Source organism: Oryctolagus cuniculus, chromosome 19, assembly GCF_051225735.1.
Source record: "Oryctolagus cuniculus isolate XC-2025 breed Fujian yellow rabbit chromosome 19, ASM5122573v1, whole genome shotgun sequence".
Lineage (NCBI taxonomy): Eukaryota > Metazoa > Chordata > Mammalia > Lagomorpha > Leporidae > Oryctolagus > Oryctolagus cuniculus.
In genome coordinates this window covers 59,136,583-59,158,614 of record NC_142885.1, presented here as the reverse complement: position 1 = coordinate 59,158,614, position 22,032 = coordinate 59,136,583, and the positions used below count along the sequence as shown (strand labels likewise).

Sequence of the window (22,032 nt, the reverse complement as noted above, 5' to 3'; positions counted from 1 at the left end):
CGGAGCGCCTATTCAAGTCTCAGCTCTGCTTCTGACTCCCGCTCTCTGCTAATGCACACCCTGGGAGGCAGCAGGTGATGGATCGAGTCGTTGGGTCCCTGCCACCCATGGGGGAGACCTGGATTGAGTTCCCCGTTCCCAGCTTTTGCCTGGCCCGGCCCTGGCTGTTTGTGCCTGTCTCATTTTAAAATAAAATGAAAGTAAATGACTTAAAAATTATTTTAAATTTTAAAAGATTGTAAGGACACAGACCCTTGCCGCCTTTCCATTCTGTCGTCTCGGGCTAAGGACCTTTGCCTTTAGGTGGTCGATCTTTGCAGTTACAAGCTTCGAGCTGCTCAGAGCAAAGTCTGGGATGTCGTAGTGCAGGGGGCTGGGCTGCTTGGGATGCCTCGTCCCATACTGGACTGCCACTGGGGTGCTGGCCAAGCCCTGGCACCTCCGCTTCTGATCCACTTCCTGCTAACCATCCTCTAAGGCAGCAGATGCTGGCCCAAGGGTTTGGACCCCTGGCACCCACGTGGGACATTCAGATGGAGTTTGGGGCTCCCAGCTCAACCCTGCTGTTGCAGTCATTTGGAGAGTGAACTAGAAGACGGAAGATAAGTCTCTGGCGTGCTCTTGCTCTGCTTTCCAAATAGATCAGAATAAGCTAAAGCTTAATAAAAAATGAGAAATCTAAGGGGAAAAAGTCTTGGGATTAACTCTGGGTGAACTGATTTGGGTAGCCGCCCTGGTGGTCAGGGAGAATCACCGATCTGATTGGCCAGACCTGGGTCACAACCCAGGCCCGAGCCAGAGGTGGAGTCGGCGCCCTGAGCCGGCGGAGTTGAGGATGGCAGATGGGTGATCCTTTAGGGACACAGGGGATCCTGTAACCCAAAGAGGGAGATCAACACAGGGCTGGGAGAAGCATAAATGTCCACCCCCACAAAGCAACAAAATGGAATAAATGTCCTTCAGTCTTACAACTGTTCTTCATTCCTACAATAATTCTGCAGAAACTACAAAAACTGGAAAGCAGAGAGGAGAAAACAGAAGGCATTCATGTTCCTGCCACTTGGAGTGGAACCTTCTTTTGAATGATTGTCTTTGGAGGCCTGGAGTTAGTTCATTCCATGATGATCCTTGAACATTCTCTGTCAGTGGATAATTTACCCAATATGTATATGGTAAACACAATAGATTTTCGTTACTTCTATAAGCGTAGGAGCATTTTTTATATGTCCCCGGCTACATACAAATGTAGCTGTAAGAGGAAGTTAGGGAAAATGAGTGGCCAGTTGGGAAAGGGTGGATGGAGCCTGTGGGAGAAGGGCCCGTCATCTGTGTGACAAGCAGTTGGCAGCCGCCGTGACAAATGATCCCAACCTCCCAGCTGTGATCTGATGGTATAATCACATGAGCTTCCAAGGCAGCTGGGCTTGAGAGACCGTCTTACCAAGAGCAGTAAAGTAAGACCCGCGCTCCCCGGGCTGGCGGGTCAGGTTATTTGAGGCACTGATTGCTAGCAAGCACACGGAGCAGTTGCACTGTAAAACTGAGACCTAAGATGGGGGTCATCAGTCAACATTTCCATTTCAAATCCTTAAATGACCCCAACAAGTGGCAGAGCTCGGTGGTCTCATGGGGCTGATTTTCTCCCAGTCTCAGTTCTGATCACTTTAAATACCAGGTGACAGGAGACAGCGCAGAAGTGGGAACTGCCCTCTTAACAGCCCCAGCGCTGGAGCCCAGCTGCTGGGTGCAAATCCTGACCCTGTGATTGGCTTATGTATGATGTCAGTGACCACTCAAGGCTCTTGACAGTGACCTGCCTAGGCTATGGAAGACTTTTTTTTTTTTTATTTAATGAGCATAAATTTCCAAAGTACAGCTTATGGATTACAATAGCTTCCCCCCGCCCCATAACTTCCCTCCTACCCACAACACTCCCCTCTCCCACTCCCTCTTCCCTTACATTCACATCAAGATTAATTTTCAATTATCTTTATATACAGAAGATCAATTTAGCATATATTAAGTAAAGATTTCAAGTTTGCACCCACACAGAAACACAAAGTGTAAAATACTATTTGAGTACTAGTTATAGCATTAATTAAACACCTAAGAGTAATTGTGTATTAATTACAGAGTTCAACCAATAGTTTTAAGTAGAACATAAAAAATACTAAAAGGGTAAAGTATTAAGTTCCTTTTTTTGTTATATAGTTATTTTTTTATTTAATAAATGTGAATTTACAAAGTGCAACTTTTGTATTGTTGTGGCTTCCCCCCCACCAACCTCCCTCCCTCCCGTGGCCCTCCCCTCTCCCACTCCCTCTCCCATCCTGCCCTTCATCGATTTTCATTTTCAATTACCTTCATATACTGAAGATCAACTTAGTATATACTAAGCAAGGATTTCAACAAGCTGTACTCACACAACCGCACAAGGTATAGGGTATTGTTCGACTAGTAGTGTTGTTTTTAAGTTTCATAGTAAAACACATTAAGGACAGAGATCCTACGTGGGGAGCATGTACCCAGTGACTCCCGTTGTTGATTTAACAATTGGCACTCTTATTTATGACGTCAGCAATCACCCGAGACTCTTGCTATGAGCTGTCTAGGCTATGGAAGCCCCTTGAGTTCACCGACTCTGAACTTGTTTAGTCAAGGCCGTATCACAGTGGAGGTTCCTTCCTCCCTTCAGAGAAAGGCGCCTCTCTCCTTGATGGCCTGTTCCTTCTGCTGGGGTCTTGTTCACCAGGATCTTTCATTTAGATTGTTTTTTGCCACCGTGTCATGGCTTTCCATGCCTGTGAGACTCTCATGGACCTTTTAGCCAGATCCGAATGTCCCAAGGGTTGATTCTGAGGCAGGAGTGCTGCCATTCTATGGAGTCTGCTGTGTGTCCTATTTTCCCCGCAGGATCATTCTCTCCCTTTTAATTCTATCCTTCATTATTTGTGGAAGACTTTTGAATCCACAGACTTCGTCAGTATTTAGACACGGCCATAAACTAAGTGCAAGTTCTCTTCTCCATTTAGAGAAAAGTACATCCTTCTTTGATGGCCACTTCTTTCTGCTGGGTTCTCTCTCACAGAGATCCTTAATGTAGAACATTTTTTGCCACTGAGTCTTGGCTTTCCATGCCTAAAATGGTCTCATGGGCTTTTCAGCCAGACCAGGAAGCCTTAAGGGCTGATTCTGAGGTCCAAATGCTAATTAAAGTGATTGTCATTCTATGAGTCTGATGGGTGGAATGCTTCCCTTGTTGGACTATTCTCCCCTTTTTAATTTTATTATAATTACCTGACACTTGATTCTAATTAATTGTCACTTTAACACTTAATCCTATCTATATGTTCACTTTAACACTTAATATGATCACTTTAACACTTAAGATGACATTTTTACCACCTAGCTTAATGAGATTTGGGGTCCCATGACATTTTTAAACTATACCCTTAGAAGTAAGTCCATAGGAAGGTATGCAGAACTGTACAGCCTCTCTTATTCTCACTCTTATTATTTTTTTTACTAAGATACATTCTCAATTAACTTTATACAAACATGATTAAGTCTATGTTAAGTAGAGAGTTCAACAAATAGTATGAAGAAGGAAGAAAGAAAAAAAATTGACAACTGAGACAAGGGCTATTCAAGCCATTGTTCTAAAAGTGTCAATTTCACTCCTACAGATTGCCATTTAGGTGTTCTATTAGTTCTCACAGATCAGGGAGAATATATGCTGTTTGTCTCTATGGGACTGGTTTATCTCACTAAGTATGATGTTTTCCAGATTCATCCATTTTGATGCAAATGACGAGATTTCATTTTCTTTTTTACTGCTGTGTGGTATCTAAGTGTACATATCCCATAATTTCTTTATCCAGTCTTCAGTTGATGGTCATTTAGGTTGATTCCATGTCTTAGCTATTGTAAACTGAGATGCAATAAACATGGAGGTACAGCTAGCTCCTTTATTTGCTGATTTCATTTCCCTTGGGTAAATTCCCAGGAGTGGCATGGCTGGGTAATATGGAAGGTCTATATTCAGACTTTTGAGGTATCTCCATACTGTCTTCCATAGTGATTTTACCAGTTTACATTCTTACCAACAGTGGGTTAGAGAACCTTTTCCCCCACATCCTCACCAGCATCTGTTGTTAGTTGATTTCTGCATGAAAGCCATTCTAACTGAGGTGAGGTGAAACATTGTGGTTTTGATTTGCAGTTTCCTGATGGCTAGTGATCCTGAATATCTTTTCATGAGTCTGTTAGCCATCTGGATTTCCTCTTTGAGAAAAGTCTGTTTAAGTCCTTGGTCCGTCTCTTAACTGGGTTGTTTGTTTTGTTGTGGAATTTCTTGATCTCTGTAGATTTTGGTTATTAATCATTTATCAGTTGCATAGTTTGCAAATAATTTCACCCATTCTATCAGTTGCCTCTTGACTTTCCTGAGTGTTTCTTTTGCAGTATAGAAGCTTCTCAATTTGAAGTAATCCCATTTGTTAATTTTGGTTTTGACTGCCTGGGCCTCTGGGGCCTTTTCCAAGAACTCTTTGCCTGTGACAATATCTTGCATGGTTTCCCCAATGTTCTGTACTAATTTGATGGTGTCAGGTCATAGATCTTTAATCCATGTTGAGTGGATTTTTTTGTGTATGGTGTAAGGCAGCGGTCTTGTTTCATATTTCTGCATATGGAAATACAGTTTTCCCAGAATCATTTGTTGAAGAGACTATCCTTCCTCTAGGGATTGATTTCAGCTCCTTGGTCAAATATAAGTTTGTTGTAGATGTTTGGATTGATTTCTGACATTTCTATTCTGTTCCACTGGTCTATCCACATATTTTTGTACCAGTACTAGGGTGTTTCGATTATAACTTCCTTTGTAGTATGTCTTGAAATCTGCTATTGTGATGCCTCTGGCTTTGTTTTGGTTGTATAAGATTGCTTGAGCTATTTGAGGTCTCCTGTATTTCCATACGAATTTCAGCATCATTTTTTTCTAGATCTGAGAAGAATGTCTTTGGTATTTTGATTGGTATCAAAATCAGTAAATTACTTTCAGAAGAATGGACATTTTGATGATACTGATTCTTCTAATCCATGAACATGGGAGATTTTTCCATTTTTTGTATCTTCTTCTATTTCTTTCTTCAGTGTTTTGTAATTCTCATCATAAAGATTATTGACATCCTTGGTTAAATTTATTCCAAGGTATTTGATTTTATTTTTGTGGCTATTGTGAATGGGATTGATTAGAAGTTCTTTCTCAGCATTGGCATTTCTGTGTATACAAAGGCTGTTGATTTTTGTGTATAGATTTTATATCCTGCTACTTTACCAAACTCTTCTATGAGTTCCAGTAGTCTCTTGGTGGAGTCTTTTGGATCCCCTGTATATAGAATGATGTCATCTATAAATAGGGATAGTTTGACTTCTTCCTTCCAATTTGTATCCCTTTGCTTTCTTTTTCTTACCTAATAGCTCTGGATAAAACTTCCAGGACTATATTGAATAGCAGTGGTGAGAGTGGGCATCCTTGTCTGGTACCAGATCTCAGTGGGAATGCTTCCCAACTTTTCCCCCTTCAGTAGGATGCTGGCTGTGGTTTTGTTATAAATCACCTTGATTGTGTTGAGGAATGTTCCTTCTATACCCACTGTGCTTAGAGTTTTCATTATGAAAGGGTGTTGTATTTTATCAAATGCTTTCTCTGCATCTATTGAGATAATTGGTTTTTGTTCTGCAATTTGTTAATGTGATGTATCAAATTGATTGATTTGCAAATGTTGAAACATCCCTGCATACCAGGGATGAATCCCACTTGGTCTGGGTGGATGATCTTTCTTATGTGTTGTTGGGTACGATTGGCTAGATTTTTTGTTCAGGATTTTTGCACCTATGTTCAGCAGGGAAAATGGTCTGTAGTTCTCTTTTTTTGTTGCATCTTTCCTGAGTATAGGAATTAAGGTGATGCTGGCTTCATAGAAAGAATTTGGGAGGATTCCCTTTCAGTTGTTTTGAATATCTTGAGAAGAATTGGAGTTAGTTCTTTAAATGTCTGGTAGAATTCACGGAAGCTATCTAGTAGTGGGCTTTTCTTTGTTGGGAGCGCCTTTATTACTGATTAAATATCTTTCTTGGTTATGCATCTGTTTAGGTTTTCTGTGTCTTTATGACTCAATGTAGGTAGGTTGTATGTGTCCAGGAATTTATCCATTTTTTTCTAGGTTTCCCAGTTTCCCAGTTGGCATACAGCTCTTTGTAGTGGTTTCTGATGATTCTTTTTTATTTCTGTGGTGTCTATTGTTACATTTCCTTTTTCATCTCTAATTTTATTTATTTGGGTCTTTTTTTGGGGGGGAGGTTGGGCCAATGATGTGTCAATTTTTTTTTTTTCCCAAAAAAGCTAGCTCTTCATTTTGCTGATCTTCTGTGTTGTTCCTTTAGATTGATTTTTGTTGATTTCTTTCCAATTTTAATTGTTCTTTTTTCCTACTGTTTTGGTTTTTGTTTACTGTTGTTTTTCTAGATCCTTGAGGTGTAGCTCATTTATTTGGTGCCTTTCCAATTTCTTGATGTAAGCACCAATTGCTGTAAACTTTGTTCTTAATACTGCTTTTGCTGTATCCCATAAGTTTTGATATGTTGTACTGTCATTCTCATTTGCTTCCAGACTTTTTTTATTTCTTCTATGACCCACTGTTTCTCTAGGAACATGTTGTTCAGTCTCCAGGTATTTGCATATGTTCTAGAGATTCCTGAGTTGATTTCCAGTTTCATTCCATTGTGGTCTGAGAAGATGCATGGTATGATTTCGATTTTTTTGAATTTGCTGCGACTTGCTTTATGGCCTAATATGTGGTGAATCCTAGAGAAAGTTCCATGCACTGGTGAGAAGAATGTGTATTCTGCAAATACAGGATGAAAAGTTCTGTAGATATCTATTAGGTCCATTTGGTCTATAGTGTCAATTAACTCTTGCTGTTTCCTTGCTGATTTTCTGTTTGCTTGCTGTCCATTGTGAAAGTGGGGTATTGAAGTCCCCCATTACTATTGTATGGAGTCTATGTCTCCCTTTAGATCCCTTAACATTTCTTTTAAATAGCCAGGTGCCCTGTAATTAGGTACATATACATTTATAATAGTTATATCTTCTGTTGAATTGACCCCTTAATCATTACATAGTGCCCTTGTTTGTCTCTTTCAACAGTTTTTGTGTTAAAGTCTATTCTGTATGCTATTAGGATGGCTACACCAGCTCTTTTTTGGTTTCTGTTGGCATGGAATATCTTTTCCTATCCTTTCATTTTCAGTCTGTGTGCATCTTTGTTGGTGAGATCTATTTCTTGTAGGTAGTAAACAGATGGGTTTTGTTTTTTAATCCATTCAGCCAGTCTATGTCTTTTAACTGAAAAGTTGAGGCCATTTACATTCAAGGTGACTATTGATTATAATGACTATGCCATGCTATTTTTCCAAAAATAGTCCTTTTTATTTACTTTGAATTTCCTTTGAACTTCTACTGGGAGATTTTCTTCTTTTACCTTCTTTCATCGTGATGACCATGTTTCTGTGTGAAGCACACCTTTAAGCATCTTTTTGTAGGGCTGTATGGGTGTGACAAACTCATTGAATTTCTGTTTGTTATGGAAGGTCTTTATTTCACCTTCATTCATAAATGAGCGCTTTGCAGGGTATACTGTTCTTGGTTGACAGTTTTTTTTTTTTTCACTCTTAAGACTTGGACTATATCTCACCATTCTTTCCTAGCCTGTAGGGTTTCTGATGAGAAGTCCACTGTGAGTCTAATCTGACATTTCTTTTGTGCACATTTTAGAATCTTTTCTTTATGTTTTACTGTGGTGAGTTTGATTGCAATGTGTTGTGGTAAAGATCTTTTCTGGTCATGTCTATTAGGTGTTCTGTGTGCTTCCTGTACTTGAATGTCCCTTCCTTTTTCCAAATTATGGAAGTTTTTGTTATTATTTCACTAAAAAGGCCTTCTCACCCTTTCTTTCTCTCTTTCCACACTTTAAGGAACTCCTAGAACCTGCATGTTGGGTCATTTGATAGTATCCTATAGATTCCCAACAGTGCTTTTAGTTTCCTAATTTCCTCTTCTTTTTGGTTTGACTGTATAATTTCATGTGCTTTGTTTTCTAAGTCTGATATTCCTTATTCTGCTTCACCGATTCTGTTGTTAAGGCTCTCCACTGCATTTTTTATTCTGTTGAATTCTTCTTTTCACTTTGATTTCTCTTTAAGATCTCAATTTCGTGGGATAAATTTTCTTTCATCTCATATACAGATTTCAGTAGTTTGTGCATTTGCTTCTGATTACTTCTATGCAATCTTATGATCAGTTTTTTGAATTCCATTTCTGGTATTTCTTCAATCTCTTCATCTTCACAATCTAGTATTGAAGTGTTATGTTGTTTTGGGGGGCATCATGATGTCTTTCTTATTCTTTCTTGAATTGGTGCATTTGTTATTTGGCATTTGTGGAGATACTTTATTTATTTATTTTTTTTTGCTGTGGCAGATTTTATCTTTGTACTATTCCTCTGTTGATAAGTGGAGTGTCTGCTTTCAGGGAATATCTAGAGGCATGTGGTGGGTGTGGCCAGGGAGATATGTTCAGTTTTCCAGGATGAAGGGTGTGTGTAAGGTGACACATCCAGGTTTGGCACGGGAAATCTTTTTTTTTTTTTTTTTTTAGCAGAAGGGAGGTTTATTTTGCTCAGTTGAGCTCCTCTCCTCAAAGGAGACCAGTTCCTGAGCACTAGCCCCAGTGAGTACAATATTCATCCACTCTGCCCCTAGATCCACACAAAGGATCTGTGCAGTCCTCAGTGTAAGCTTAGATTCTCCAGCAATGTCTCTCACCAGATAACCAGGAAGTCCTGAGTGTGTGGAGCCTCCCACAGTGACTGCTCAAAGTCCCAGGCACACCCTGAGTCCTCCCACACAGCCTCAGTTTTTTCCACAGTCCTAGCACACAAGCCTCCCATAGACACGAGCACCCAGCCTCCTGTTAGTTCTCCCCACCACAGTCAGGAGTCTCCCCTCAGCTGGTTGCTGGTAATGGACATGAGCTGGCACAGCTGTTACATATGTCCAATCTGGCACCTGCTCTATCAGCTTGTTACAGGACTCCGTTGTAAGGTGATCAGGGAGAGAGAAATGTGTCCCTCCTTGTTTTTTGCCCTCATCTAGTTTGGCAGGTACACTATCCCTCATGGGGCTCCAAGACAGAGTCCCTCTAGTTCTTCCTACAGCTTTATCGCCAGTGGCTTGGGCTGCTGTAGTCTGATCTCGCCTCACTCTCCAGTGCTGACGTGTAGGCTCTTGCCTGTTGGGGTCTTGAGTTGTGGGAATCCACGATCCTCATGTAGGTCTACTGTGTCCCTCTAATTTGCATAGAATTTCCTCTGCCATTTTCTCCCTAACACTTCCCTGCAATTGCACTCTCTCCAACTATTAAACTATTTTCTCCTAGATTAGAGCAGTAAGCTCCCTCCCTACTCCACCATCCTTGAAGCTCCTAAATGAATCGATGGGTATAACATTTCTGCCTTGTAGTATTGTTATGCAAGTTAAATTGGGTAATATTTGAAAACTGCTTGGAATAGTATGCAAATTAGAACCATGTAAATATTTGACAAGTCAAAGCACAGATGGACAGGCAGCAGGCTTTAGTTACTCATGTTACCAGGGGCACACAAAGCTGAGAATAACTCAGGAAATAACTGAGTCATGTATATCATCTTATGCTTCATCTCCCAGGTGAGATGCAAGAATCTCTTGAGTTTCAAAAAAAATTTTAGAGCATATTTATTTGAAGGGCAGAGTGGGGGTGGAGGGAGGGAAAGAGAGAGAGAGAGAGAGAATGAGAACGAATCTGCATCAGCTGGTTCACTTCCCAAATTCCCACAACAGTAAGGGCTATGCCAGAGCCAGGAACTCCATCCAGGTCTCCCATGTGAGTGGCAGGAACTCAAGTATTTGAGTCATCACCTCCTGCCTCCCAGGGTGCTAATTAGCAGGGAGCTGGACCAGAAGCAGAGGCAGGACTTGAACAAGGCATTTCAGCATGGGATATGGATATCCCGTGACAGTTTAACCAGCTGCACCACATTTAACCACCTGCCCTCATTTAAAAAATTCTTTCTCCCACAAGAGTATTGTTGAATTAGCAAACATTAAGTACATATATACTTCAATCCAACTATATATGGGATCTATCTATGAGGACTAGATCATGTTTGCCTAATCATATGTCCAGGACACCCATTAGGTATTCAATAAATGGAAGTGGTCTCTATAAATCCTATAAATTTATTCTATAACTGAATGTAACTGTTCCATAACTTTAGAGCATATTAGTATTTATTTGAGAAACAGTGAGACAGAGACAGACAAATCTCAGCTCAACGGGTTCACTCTCCAAATGCCTGCATTGGCCAGGGCTGGGCCAGGATGAGACCTGGAACCCAATGAAGGTCTTCCATGGCGGTGGTAAGGACCCGTGTGCATGAGCCATCACCCGCTATTTGCAGGGTGTGCATCAGCTGGACACTAAAATTGGGAGCAGGTGCTGTGATAGGAGATGCAGGTGTTCCACTGGCCACTTAATGGCTGGGCCAAGCACCTGCCCCTGAGAGCACATTTAACCACTCAGTGAATATTAGATAACAAATGGACAAATAAGTACCTTTCTTGAAATCACTGAAACACACCTGCTTGGTATATGTCTCAGTAATGGGAAAAAAAATGTATACCTGGTACCCAGTTCCTCTTAGGTGGGGTGCTTGCTTTATTTAGATGGGAAACTGCCTGAGCTGTGGACAAACTAAGGCTCAGAGAGACCAAGTCATCTTTTCCACAGTCGCACTGCAGGAGGTGGTGGAGCTGGTTTGCAGCTATGATTCCAGAGCCCACGCTCCAAGCCACGACACGGCACTGGCGCTTTTTCTGGAACGTTCCCACGTCTCCCTTGACAGCTTTGGGATTTGACTCCCTGCTGCCTTCTTCAACTGCCTCCCATCAACCTTCTCAGCTACCTATCCTCCATGCTATCAGCATGGAGGCTTTGGGTCCACATGTTTCCCATGAGCCCTACCTCACCTCTGTGACAGGCGCACAATAGAATGGTCCCATCTTGCAGATGGCTCATCACCGAAGACTGTCACCTCTCAATTTCCCAGGGTCCCGACTTGACCAGAACCTTCTGTGTTCTTCCATCTTTCCCAGCACCTTCCTTCTGTTTGTATTGTTTTTCGCCCTTACATGAGACCATGAAGGTTATTTGCTCTCCATCCAGAACAGGGATCAACAAACTATAGCCCACGGGCCAAGTCTGGCCCACCACCTGTTTTTGTTAATAAAGTCCTCCTGGAATGCAGCCAATTGCTCCATTCATTCACATATTGTCTATGGCTATTTTCATGCTACAGTGACCGAGTTGAGTGGTTCAGGGACCATCTGTGCCTGCAAAGCCTAAAACAGATTGTTTTCTACAGAAACGTCTGCTGACCCCTGGCCTAGAGAGACTCTTAATTGTTCCCAGAAACCCTGAGGTTATTGGAGCCTTGTTCTTTAGGGCAAACCCAAGCTTCTGATCACGCTAATCCCCCTCTGGTTGTGGCTGGGAGGATCGGGTTTGGCACTGGAGTGGGAGGTGGGAAGGAGCCTGAGACTCGTGTAGGGGAACTGCCGGGTTAATCGTGTGCGTCACGGCTGGGTCTCGGGAGGGCTGAGGAGGCATCCCCAGCACCGTGCTGCTTCTCGCTGGGGCCTGCACCTGCTACTCTCCCCGTGCCCCAGGGCCGCTGGAATTTCTCAGCATGATCTTGGGAAAATGCGGTCCCCCACCGTCACCCCAGCCATCTACCACGGAGAACTCTGGCTCGCTGCCAGGCAACAGATAGCTCCTTGCCTGTGGCCAGCCCCCACACGCTCAGAGGCGCGCACGAGGCGAATCCAACAAGCTTATACTTTCCTTCTCTTCAGTGTTTACTATGGAAAATGTCAGATATTTACAAAAGCAGACAGAAAAAAATGAGTGCACATCTCCATCTGCCAGCTTCAATTGTGCTGTTCTCCATATCTGTCACTTGGTGGTTACCACCTCCCCCAACCACAGAAGTTGTAATTTTATACATACACACGTCAGTGTGTTTCTCTTATTGTGACTATAAAGTCATTGTCATCATGCTTTAAATAGATAACAATAATTTATCCTTTTAAAGGTTTTTAGAATTTATTTAGAAGGCAGATTGACAAGAGAGAGAAATCTTCCATCTGCTGGTTCACTCCCCCAGTGGCCACAATGGCTAAGGCTAGGCCAGGCCAAAGCCAAGAGCCTAGAGCTCCATTCAGGTCTTCTACATGGTGGGTGCAGGGGCCCAAGCACTTAGGCTATCTTCTGTTGCTTTCAAAGACACCTGGGTAGAGAGCTGGATTGGAAGGGGAGCAGCTGGCACTCCAACTGCACCCTGGTGTTGGATGCCAACATCACAGGGGCAGCTTAATCCATGTGGCCCTAACAATAATTTCTTATGTCATCAACCACCTATTAAGTCTTCAAATTTCCAACTGTTTAATTTTTTAAATAGTTTTTTTTTGAATCAAGACCCACAGTTCAAGCTTTTTTTTTTTAAAGTCTTCTTGATTTTAAGATGGACCCCACCATCTCCTTTTCAGTGTTTATCAGTTTTAAAGAGTATGTTTCTTTTTGGAATACTTGATTTTCATTCATAAGAAAGGCTGAGAGCCACAGGCAGGGATCATCCACTCACTGGGTCACTCCTCAAATGCCTGCAGTGGCCAAGGCTGGCCCTAACTGAAGCTGGGAGCCTGGAGCTCCATCCGGGTCTCTCATGTGGGTGGCAGGGGCCCAAGGACTCAAGCCATCTTCTGTGGCCTCCTAAGGTGTGCGTTTGCAGGAGGATAGATTGAAAGCAGAGGCAGGCCTTGAACCCCCATGGGGGCACAATCCCAATGGCATTTTAACCACAAGGGCCTGATGCGCACCCCTGCTGGGATCTGGTCCTTGCTTTCCACGCATACACTCAACGTGCTGTTTCTCTTCCTGAAAACTGATTATGCAGGCATGCAAATGAATCGGCAGTGGTGGTAGCTGATGAGAAAAGGGGCAAGATGTGACTTTTAGAAAAGGATGCAAGGCTTTCCCTGGGCCCTGAGACCTGGGCCCCGCCTTTCCCCTGCTGTGGGACAGCTCCATCCATCTTCAGCCCTGACTTTCCAGCCATCTGTTCTCGCCACCCTCTTTCCAGGGTTGCTGGAGACCAACCCATCAGCAGGCTGTTAGCATGCAGGGGGCCACCCCTGTTTGGCCCTTGTTGATTCCCTATGGTTTCACCATAGTCGCTGCCACACTCCCCTCTCCTCCTCTTCAGGCCATCAGAAACTGCATGGCCTCCCTCTTCAGAGAGACCTTGATATCTGTGACAGCAGCCACGTGGCAGCTCCCAGCTCGGACTTTCTCAACGCTTCTCCCTTCCACCCAAACTTTCCCTCGCTTTTAGCTCCATCTCGGAGCACGGAGGAAGCACCTGCTTGGATCTCTGTGGAGGGACTATGCACAGAGGACTGTCTGAGAGGTGTCACTCCAGTGTCAACATGGTCCTGTCTGGGAGGGAGACGCCTAGGTGACCGGGCCTTCTGTGAAATTTTCCACTGAGTGTGTATTACTTTCACAAAACCTGTAATACCATTTGAAGATGGAAATGATACCCGCCAAAATGTAGACAACTACTAGGAGGAAGGGACAGTCCATTTCCCTACATTCTCCATCACCCTGTGTGGCAGACAGAATCTGGGTCCCAAAGATGGCCCTGTTATAATTCCCTGGGGAAGTGTTATCTGACGCTGGCAGAAGGGACGTGGCAGGTGGGATAGAGCTAAGTATCTTCAGACAGGAAGGTCATCCCGATCTTCCAGGCGAGCCAGTGGGAGCCCAGGAGTCCTTAAAGTAGCAGCTGGACACCAAGGAGAGCCACGCAGAAGTGAGGATGGAGAAGGCTGAGGATAAAGGTCAAGGGTGCAAAGTTGCTGGGTTGGAAGATGGAGGCAGGGGCCGCCAGCCAAGGAATGCAGGCAGCTTGTAGAGGCTGGAAAAGGCCCGAGCATCTTCCTCCAGGGCATCCAGAAAAGAATCCGGCTCTACCAACCCCTTGATTTTAGCACCGAGACCCAGGTCAGCCTCTGCTGTCTAGGCTGCGGGATAACAAAAACCTACCAAGGTTGTGGTGGTTTGTTACAAAAATGGAGGTGTTTGACTTCCAAGGCCGGAGCATAAAGGGCACTGTGGCTTCCTCATTGTGCTAGGTTTTTTTTTTTTTTTCTTTTTAAACTCAATGCATACTCAAGCAGCCCACGAGAGGGCCTGCAGCCAACAACCTCACCACATGACTGCACCATCTTGGAAACCCCAAGCCTAGCTAAGCCCCCTTGACATCTTGTCTAGAACCTCGCAGGAGGCTCTGAACCAGAACCAGCCACGTGTCTGATCCACAGAAACTCTGAGATAATAACTGTGTACTGCTTTAAGCTACTAAGTTTGGGGGCAGTGTATGGCGGCACAGTGATGGATAAACACCACTTGCCCAAGGTCAGACCATCAGTATGTACTGGAGTGGAGATTTGAAAACTGGTTGTCTATCCCCAGAGCTCAGGCTCTTGATCCAAAGCCAATAATGCCTAAAGCACTAGTTTATATTTGCACTTAAAAAATCTTGGCAGAGTTTTTTTTCTCAAAGTTCATCTTCCTCCCGTTTGCATCTTTAAGTCCTGCTCAAAATGCCCCTCTGTCCTTCTCCCGCCTCCTGTAGTCATCCATAGGAGGAGGCCGATAGAACAACCGGTCTTTGGTAAAGCCAAGAGCAATACTTTCCCAAAGCTCCCCAGGTCACTTCCATGGGCAGCCGGGGTGCAGAAAGCCACCAGAGTGGATGAGGAGTTCTCACCCCCAGCCTTGGGGACGCTTGCCAGTGTCTGGAGACATCCGTGACTGTCACAGGTGCAAGGGGGCAGCTACTGGACACTCGTGGGTGGAAGCCAGTGATGCTGCTCAATACCCTACAACACACAGGTCAACCCCACAACGAAGAGTTACCTGGTCCTAAACACCAGCCCACAGTGAGAAAAACCTGGGTTAGATACGCTTTTCCAGGCCCTGCCTTCAACTTCCTTTAAGAACTTGGGCTCCTGCTTGCTTCTCTGATTCTCCTTGCCCAACAGTACCCTGAGGAAGAATAATGCACTGAGTTCTTACACCTCAAGATCAAATCTAGGCCGGCGCCGCGGCTCACTAGGCTAATCCTCCGCCTAGCGGCGCCGGCACACTGGGTTCTAGTCCCGGTCAGGGCGCCGGATTCTGTCCCGGTTGCTCCTCTTCCAGTCCAGCTCTCTGCTGTGGCCCGGGAGTGCAGTGGAGGATGGCCCAGGTGCTTGGGCCCTGCACCCACATGGGAGACCAGGAGGAAGTACCTGGCTCCTGGCTTTGAATCGGCACAATGCGCCGGCCATGGCAGCCATTTGGGGGGTGAACCAACGGAAAGAAGACCTTTCTCTCTGTCTCTCTCTCTCTCTCACTGTATAACGCTGCCTGTCAAAAAAAAAAAAAAGACCAAATCTGGGCACTGACCACCCTGGCCACTGCCCGAGCAGGACTGGCTCCAGGCCCAGCAGCAAGACCCCCGGGATGGGGCTCTCTCCTGTTTCCTTCTAGTGCTCTGCTCACATCTGTATCACAACACTCATTATGGAATCTGTAGCTAATATAAACACCTCTCTCTCTCCCCAAGGGCTGGAGATATAAGTTATTCACCTCTGCTTTTTCCATAGCACTAAGCTCTGTGTCGTAGACGGTGGTTATTCAATAGATAGATATTGCTTCAAATGAATTGGCCTAGTATCACTTACTTGTCCTCATGCTTCTGGGCTTTTCTTTGAAAGGTAATGGAAGGACTGGCACTGTGGCATAGTGGGTAAAGCTGCTGCCTGCGATGCTGGCATCCCAGTTTGAATCTCAGATATTCCACTTCCTGTCCAGCTCCCCTGCTAATGGCCTGGGAAAGCAACAGAAGATGGCCCAGGTGCTTGGGCCCCTGCACCCATGTGGGAGACCAGGGGGAGAGGGGAGCTCCCATCTCCTGGCTCCTGGCTTTGGATGGGCCCAGCTTCCGGCCATTGGGGCCATTTAAGGAGTGAACCAGCAGATGGAAGACCTCTCTCTCTCTCTCTCTCTCTCTCTCTCTCACTGCCTTTCAAATAAATAAATCTTAAAAAAGAAAAAAAGCAATGGAAGTAGAGAATACGAATGCCAATCCAAGCAAGAGTGCCTGTGTTTCTGTTCCTGTGGCGTCCAGCTGAGATGACTATCCCCCCAAAAAATCAAATTTCAGGACCAGCAACGTGGCCTACCAGGTTAAGCCATCACTTGAAATGGCAGCATCCCATATGAATGCTGATTCAAGTCATGGCTGCTTCACTTCTCTCCGGCTCCCTGCTACTGTGCCCAGGAAAGCAGCGATACATGGTCCAAGTCCTTGGGCCCCTGCCACCCACATGGGAGACCCAAATGGAGTTCCAGGCTCCTGCTTCAGCCTGACCCAGCCCTGGCTTTTAGGGCCATTTAGGGAGTGAACCAGCAAGTGGAAAATCAATCAATCCATTTCTCTCTCTCTCTGTCAACCTTTCAAAGAAATAAATCTTTTTTTTTTTTTTTGACAGGCAGAGTGGACAGTGAGAGAGAGAGACAGAGAGAAAGGTCTTCCTTTGCCGTTGGTTCACCCTCCAATGGCCGCCGCGGCCGGCACACTGCGGCTGGTGTACCGCGCTGATCCGATGGCAGGAGCCAGGTGCTTCTCCTGGTCTCCCATGGGGTGCAGGGCCCAAGCACTTGGGCCATCCTCCACTGCACTCCCTGGCCACAGCAGAGAGCTGGCCTGGAAGAGGGGCAACCGGGACAGAATCCGGCGCTCCAACCGGGACTAGAACCGGTGTGCCGGCGCCGCTTGGCGGAGGATTAGCCTAGTGAGCCGCGGCGCCGGCCAGAAATAAATCTTAAAAATAAGAAAAAAGAGGCCGGCGCCGCGGCTCACTAGGCTAATCCTCCGCCTAGCGGCGCCGGCACACCGGGTTCTAGTCCCGGTTGGGGCGCCGGATTCTGTCCCGGTTGCCCCTCTTCCAGGCCAGCTCTCTGCTGTGGCCCAGGAGTGCAGTGGAGGATGGCCCAGGTGCTTGGGCCCTGCACCCCATGGGAGACCAGGAAAAGCACCTGGCTCCTGGCTCCTGCCATCGGATCAGCGCGGTGCGCCGGCCGCAGCGCGCCGGCCGCGGCGGCCATTGGAGGGTGAACCAACGGCAAAAGGAAGACCTTTCTCTCTGTCTCTCTCTCTCACTGTCCACTCTGCCTGTCAAAAAATAAAAAAAATAAAAAAATAAAAAAAAGAAAAATCAAATTTAAAAGCAAATGTACTTAGATGCAAACATATTTGAAATCCATGCATAGTTTTTACATCAGCTTTTTGAAGAAAGACCCCTCATAGGTATATGAGCAGCCAGTGGATGTCTACAGCCATTTTCTTAAGATTCATGAGTTACTTATTTGAAAAGCGGAGTTACAGAGGGACAGTTTCCATCCACTGGTTCACTCCCCAAATGGCCACAATGGCGGGGATGGTCCAGGCCAAAGCCAGGAGCCAGGAGCTTTTGTGGGTTTCCCATGTGGGTGCAGGGGCCCAAGCACCTGGGCCAACTTCTGTTGCTTCCCTAGGTTCATGAGCAGGGAGCTACACTGGAAGCAGAGCAGCTGGGACTCAAATAGGCACCTTACCCACTATGCCACAGCACTGGCCCCTCAAGATTTTTTTTTTTAATGGTAAAAATCCACTTGGTTGTTTGTTTTGTAATTGTCAAAATTGAGAGTGTCAAGTCTGCGCACACGGTGTGACACTGCAGGGCCATGGGTCTCACCTAACAGCTTCTGCTCTGGGTAACCCGCGCCCCTGCGAGCCTCGCACTCAGTTTCCTGACACTGTCCTTGCCCAGGACACAGGGGAAATCCATGTTCCTCTCCAGATGGAGCGCACTTTTCTTCCACCGAGGGCTTCACACGGTAGAATACTGCTTGGCTGTTGCCTTCGAAGCGAGCTTTCCTGACTGCGCCCTCAACTTGAGCGCCCGAACCACTTCACATTCTCCTCTCTGCTTGCTTCTTCCTGGCATGTACCCGCTGACCTTTTGTCATCCCCCACCCCCAAGACTATCAATTCCTTGCAGACAGACATGTCGGGCTACTGGGTTCACCGCCACAGCTCTTTCTCCAACACCCAGAATGATGTCTGGCATGCAGGATCAATATTTCTTGCATGCATGAATAAATTATGCTAATCTAGAAATGAAATGTACTGTAGAGTCATCAACAAGCACAAATTAGATGTAACTGATCCAGCGTGGTGGCTAGATCTCACAAGTGTATATTTGAATTAAAGGACATTGCAGAATAAAAGGAAAATTTCTTGATTTGCAAAAATTGGGCTGGTGATAGCATTGTTAGGCGGGTCAAATGCTGAGAACAGTGCTATAGGTACTCAAATGATGGCTGGACTTGCTGTTATCGACGACAAAAAAAACTTATACACAGTACTATCATATACTATGATATAAATACTACTAATTTTATATGATATAAACTAGTTTTATATAGTAAAAATATCACTTTTAAGAGCTCTGGAAAGATACACTAGAGACTGAAATGAATACCTCAGTGAGGGGAGGAGACCCAGACTAGCACGGCCAAAGAGAGTTACCTTTTTGTCTTGTTCTAATATTGGGAATGGAGAGTTAATGCATGTAATGAAAAATTAATATTTAGCAAAGTTTTTTTTAATATTTCCCAAGATATATTGACCTTCAGAGAGAGAGGGGAGATGAATGACTTCAGATAAGAATTATTTTTTCTAGTTTATTTCTGAAATGCTTCTTGAATGATATCACTGCAGGGTTAGAATGAGCTTAGCATGGGCTAAAAATAACCAGAGGCAGGAGCCACAAATAGAACTGACCCAGGGCTCTCCTATAGTGGGGAAAACGCTCAGTAACTCAATCCGCAGATGCGGATAAATCATGCAAAGCCCCGTGCCGTACTTACTGTTGCTTCAGCCACTCGGCCACGAATGGGATGGAGAAGAATTCTGTGAATGGCTCCCCCGTCCTCTTCGGATTGTGGCTGCTCCGGGTGCCATGCGATTGATTGACAGGGAAGCAATAAGCAAGGATGCAAGTCAGTTTTGGCCACACTCGCGAATGCTCAGGCTCGCTGAATATTCAAAGACGTGGACCACTTACTTGTATAACCACTCGGTGAGGAAATCGCAGGCCAGGAATTTGGTTCTCTTCCTCTGAAACGAGAGAATGAAATTGTATTCTGCCTCTGCTCACGGGTCTGAGTAGGCCAGAGGCAGAGGGTAACGGAAGGCATGGGTGGGATGAGACCCAACTTTACGAGGTTTATGTGCACATCAGCAGACAGTAGCTGGGGCCACAGCAGGAATGCTGAAGACATTTCCTTAGTCATCTTGGAACATCCTATTTTCTGGCAGTAACGATTAAGAGACTGTATGCACAGTAGGGGCTTGCTACATGCTCTTGGGATTGCTTTGGAAGGAGGTTGCACTTCGATCTAGACCGCGATTCTCTTTCTGAGTGAACGCAATCACATTTCCCAGGCTCCTCGGCACCAGGGGACAGCTACAGGAGGACAGCAGTCCGGCCTTACGGGCTACAAAAAGACCTATCCTGGAGATTTCAGGAAAAGCTCCACTTTTCTAAGTCCTGCTGCCCCCAGTTCCTAGAAGGTCACTTCCACTTCCAACCTGGAACCCAGACACAGAACTAGGAGGGAGCCAGGAAGCCACTGCCAGGGCCAGTGGAGCCGGGGGGGCAGGAGCCTGGGCCTTCGTTGGCTTCCTTCCACTCCAGCGTGGGCCTGCCCTGCATGGGCTTCTTCATGTGTAAGGATAAAGAAACTTCACGTGGGTCATGCCCTGTTCTAGAGTTGTCATTACACGCGATTAGATGCCGTGCCTCAGTGGCAGAGCTGGTCAGGCACAACGGGGAGAAAGTGGCAGAGTCAGTGGGGGCAAGGCACCAGATACTCGCCTTAGGTCTTGGGTTCGAGTCTCTCCTGGTAGCCCCGACAGAACCAGTCAATTCCTTTTGGAGAACTGTTAGGAAAATGGGGAGAGAGAGGGCGCCTGCCTCTCCCTTGAAGATGGCAGGGGCTAAGAACCACGTCAGGACAGAGGCGTTGGTCGCCCCGTGGAGTGAGTCTTCCCAAGGATGACAGTGACACAGCGTGATCTGGAAATTCTCTCGGGCTTTCCAGATCCGCCATGCTCTCCTCTCCTCTCTGCCCTGGAGAGCTTCTCAGGGACCAGGCTCCTTTGCCTTCTAATGGAGTGAAGCCCGTAGCAAGAGCCAGCAGGGGATGAGAGCGAGAGAGGAGAAAGGCAGCCTGCTGTGGGTTGAGCTCTGTCCCCTCCCCCTGACACGTTCAGGTCCTAACACCTAGTACTTCAGGACATGATCTGATGTGGAAACACCTGGCCACAGGTGTAACTAACTAAGCCCAGCTACTCCAGAAGGCCAAAGTTGCTCCAATGACTGGGAACCAATGTAGGTTTCTAGTAGCGAGGAAGACAGCGATGCCACTGGGGAGGCTACCAGTGGCCAGTACCACCATACTGGACCCTGGGTCCAGCCATGATGAAGGCAAAATGCCCTGCACCTTTCAGGAACCTGAGGCATGTCTTTCCTTTCCTTGGTTGGGACGGCGCCAGTTTGCACTGGGCTGGGCATGGTCTACAACAGCAGATGTGTTTTTTTTTTGTTTGTTTGTTTTTGTTTTTTTTTTGACAGGCAGAGTGGACAGTGAGAGAGAGAGAGAGAGACAGAGAGAAAGGTCTTCCTTTGCCGTTGGTTCACCCTCCAATGGCCGCCGCGGCCGGCGCGCTGCGGCCGGCGCACCGCGCTGATCCGATGGCAGGAGCCAGGAGCCAGGTGCTTTTCCTGGTCTCCCATCGGGCGCAGGGCCCAAGCACTTGGGCCATCCTCCACTGCACTCCCTGGCCACAGCAGAGAGCTGGCCTGGAAGAGGGGCAACCGGGACAGAATCCGGCGCCCCAACCGGGACTAGAACCCGGTGTGCCGGCGCCGCTAGGTGGAGGATTAGCCTAGTGAGCCGCGGCACCGGCCAACAGCAGATGTTTTAAACACCATTCTTCCTTCTCCAATCAGCCACCTGCCATCCGCCCTTCACAATGCTGCCAGGAAGCCTTTCTGACCACCATCACCCTCTTCCGTGTGGGGTGGGCTCTCCCCTCATTCCCTGTGTGCCCCCTGCAGGGCACCTCAGACTGTGACACACCTGGTGGCCCATACGTCTAAGTCCCTGACTGAATCATGAACTTGGGTAGAGCGTACCTGTGGGTTCTTCTGTCTTTCTGTTCCCAGCGCTGATGGGAATACCTTGCACGGGGCAGGTGATGAGCGGGTGTGCAGTAATGAGTGCATTCCCCACTCAGCTGCAGTGCCCCAACGCCAGAAAGAACCCACGCACAGGGGTGGGCTGTGTGCAAACAGGAACTGCTCATGTAGTTCCGGACAAGTGCTCCTCCCTTTCTTCCCACCACATACTAGACCGTGTAATGGGGTCTTCTGGCCTGCTTTGCAAGGGGAGGATTCCCTTCGAGAGGCTTTCTCTAGCCAAAATAAGGAAATACGCCAACGACAATGCACACAGGTAGCTGGCCTGACGCGCCGTGTACTAATTTGAACAATCCAGCGATTGTAGAATGGCAGCGTCGCGCTCCCGTCCCACAAAAGACGCATTGTTCCCTCGGCAGTCACCGCACCACTTAGTGGCAAAGGTTCCTTCTACGAGGGGAAGGCGGCCCGAGACTTTCAAAATTGCCAGACGCTCTGGTGTATGAAGGTCATGTA

At 46.2% G+C, this 22,032-nt stretch overlaps 1 protein-coding gene across 1 annotated transcript in view; it reads right to left on the bottom strand.

Moving 5' to 3' along the window:
* Positions 1 to 21,653, bottom strand: part of IQCK (IQ motif containing K) — a 79,272-nt gene extending 57,619 nt beyond the window's left edge. The window contains exons 1-3 of the mRNA XM_089321649.1: positions 21,514 to 21,653; positions 19,378 to 19,430; positions 19,181 to 19,258 (exon numbers count right to left, since the gene is read on the bottom strand). Of these exons, the coding sequence (XP_089177775.1) occupies positions 19,181 to 19,258; positions 19,378 to 19,430; positions 21,514 to 21,603 (221 nt within the window). The 5' untranslated portion in view covers positions 21,604 to 21,653. The remainder of the gene's footprint in view (positions 1 to 19,180; positions 19,259 to 19,377; positions 19,431 to 21,513) is intronic.
* Between the last annotated feature and the right edge of the window lie 379 nt (positions 21,654 to 22,032).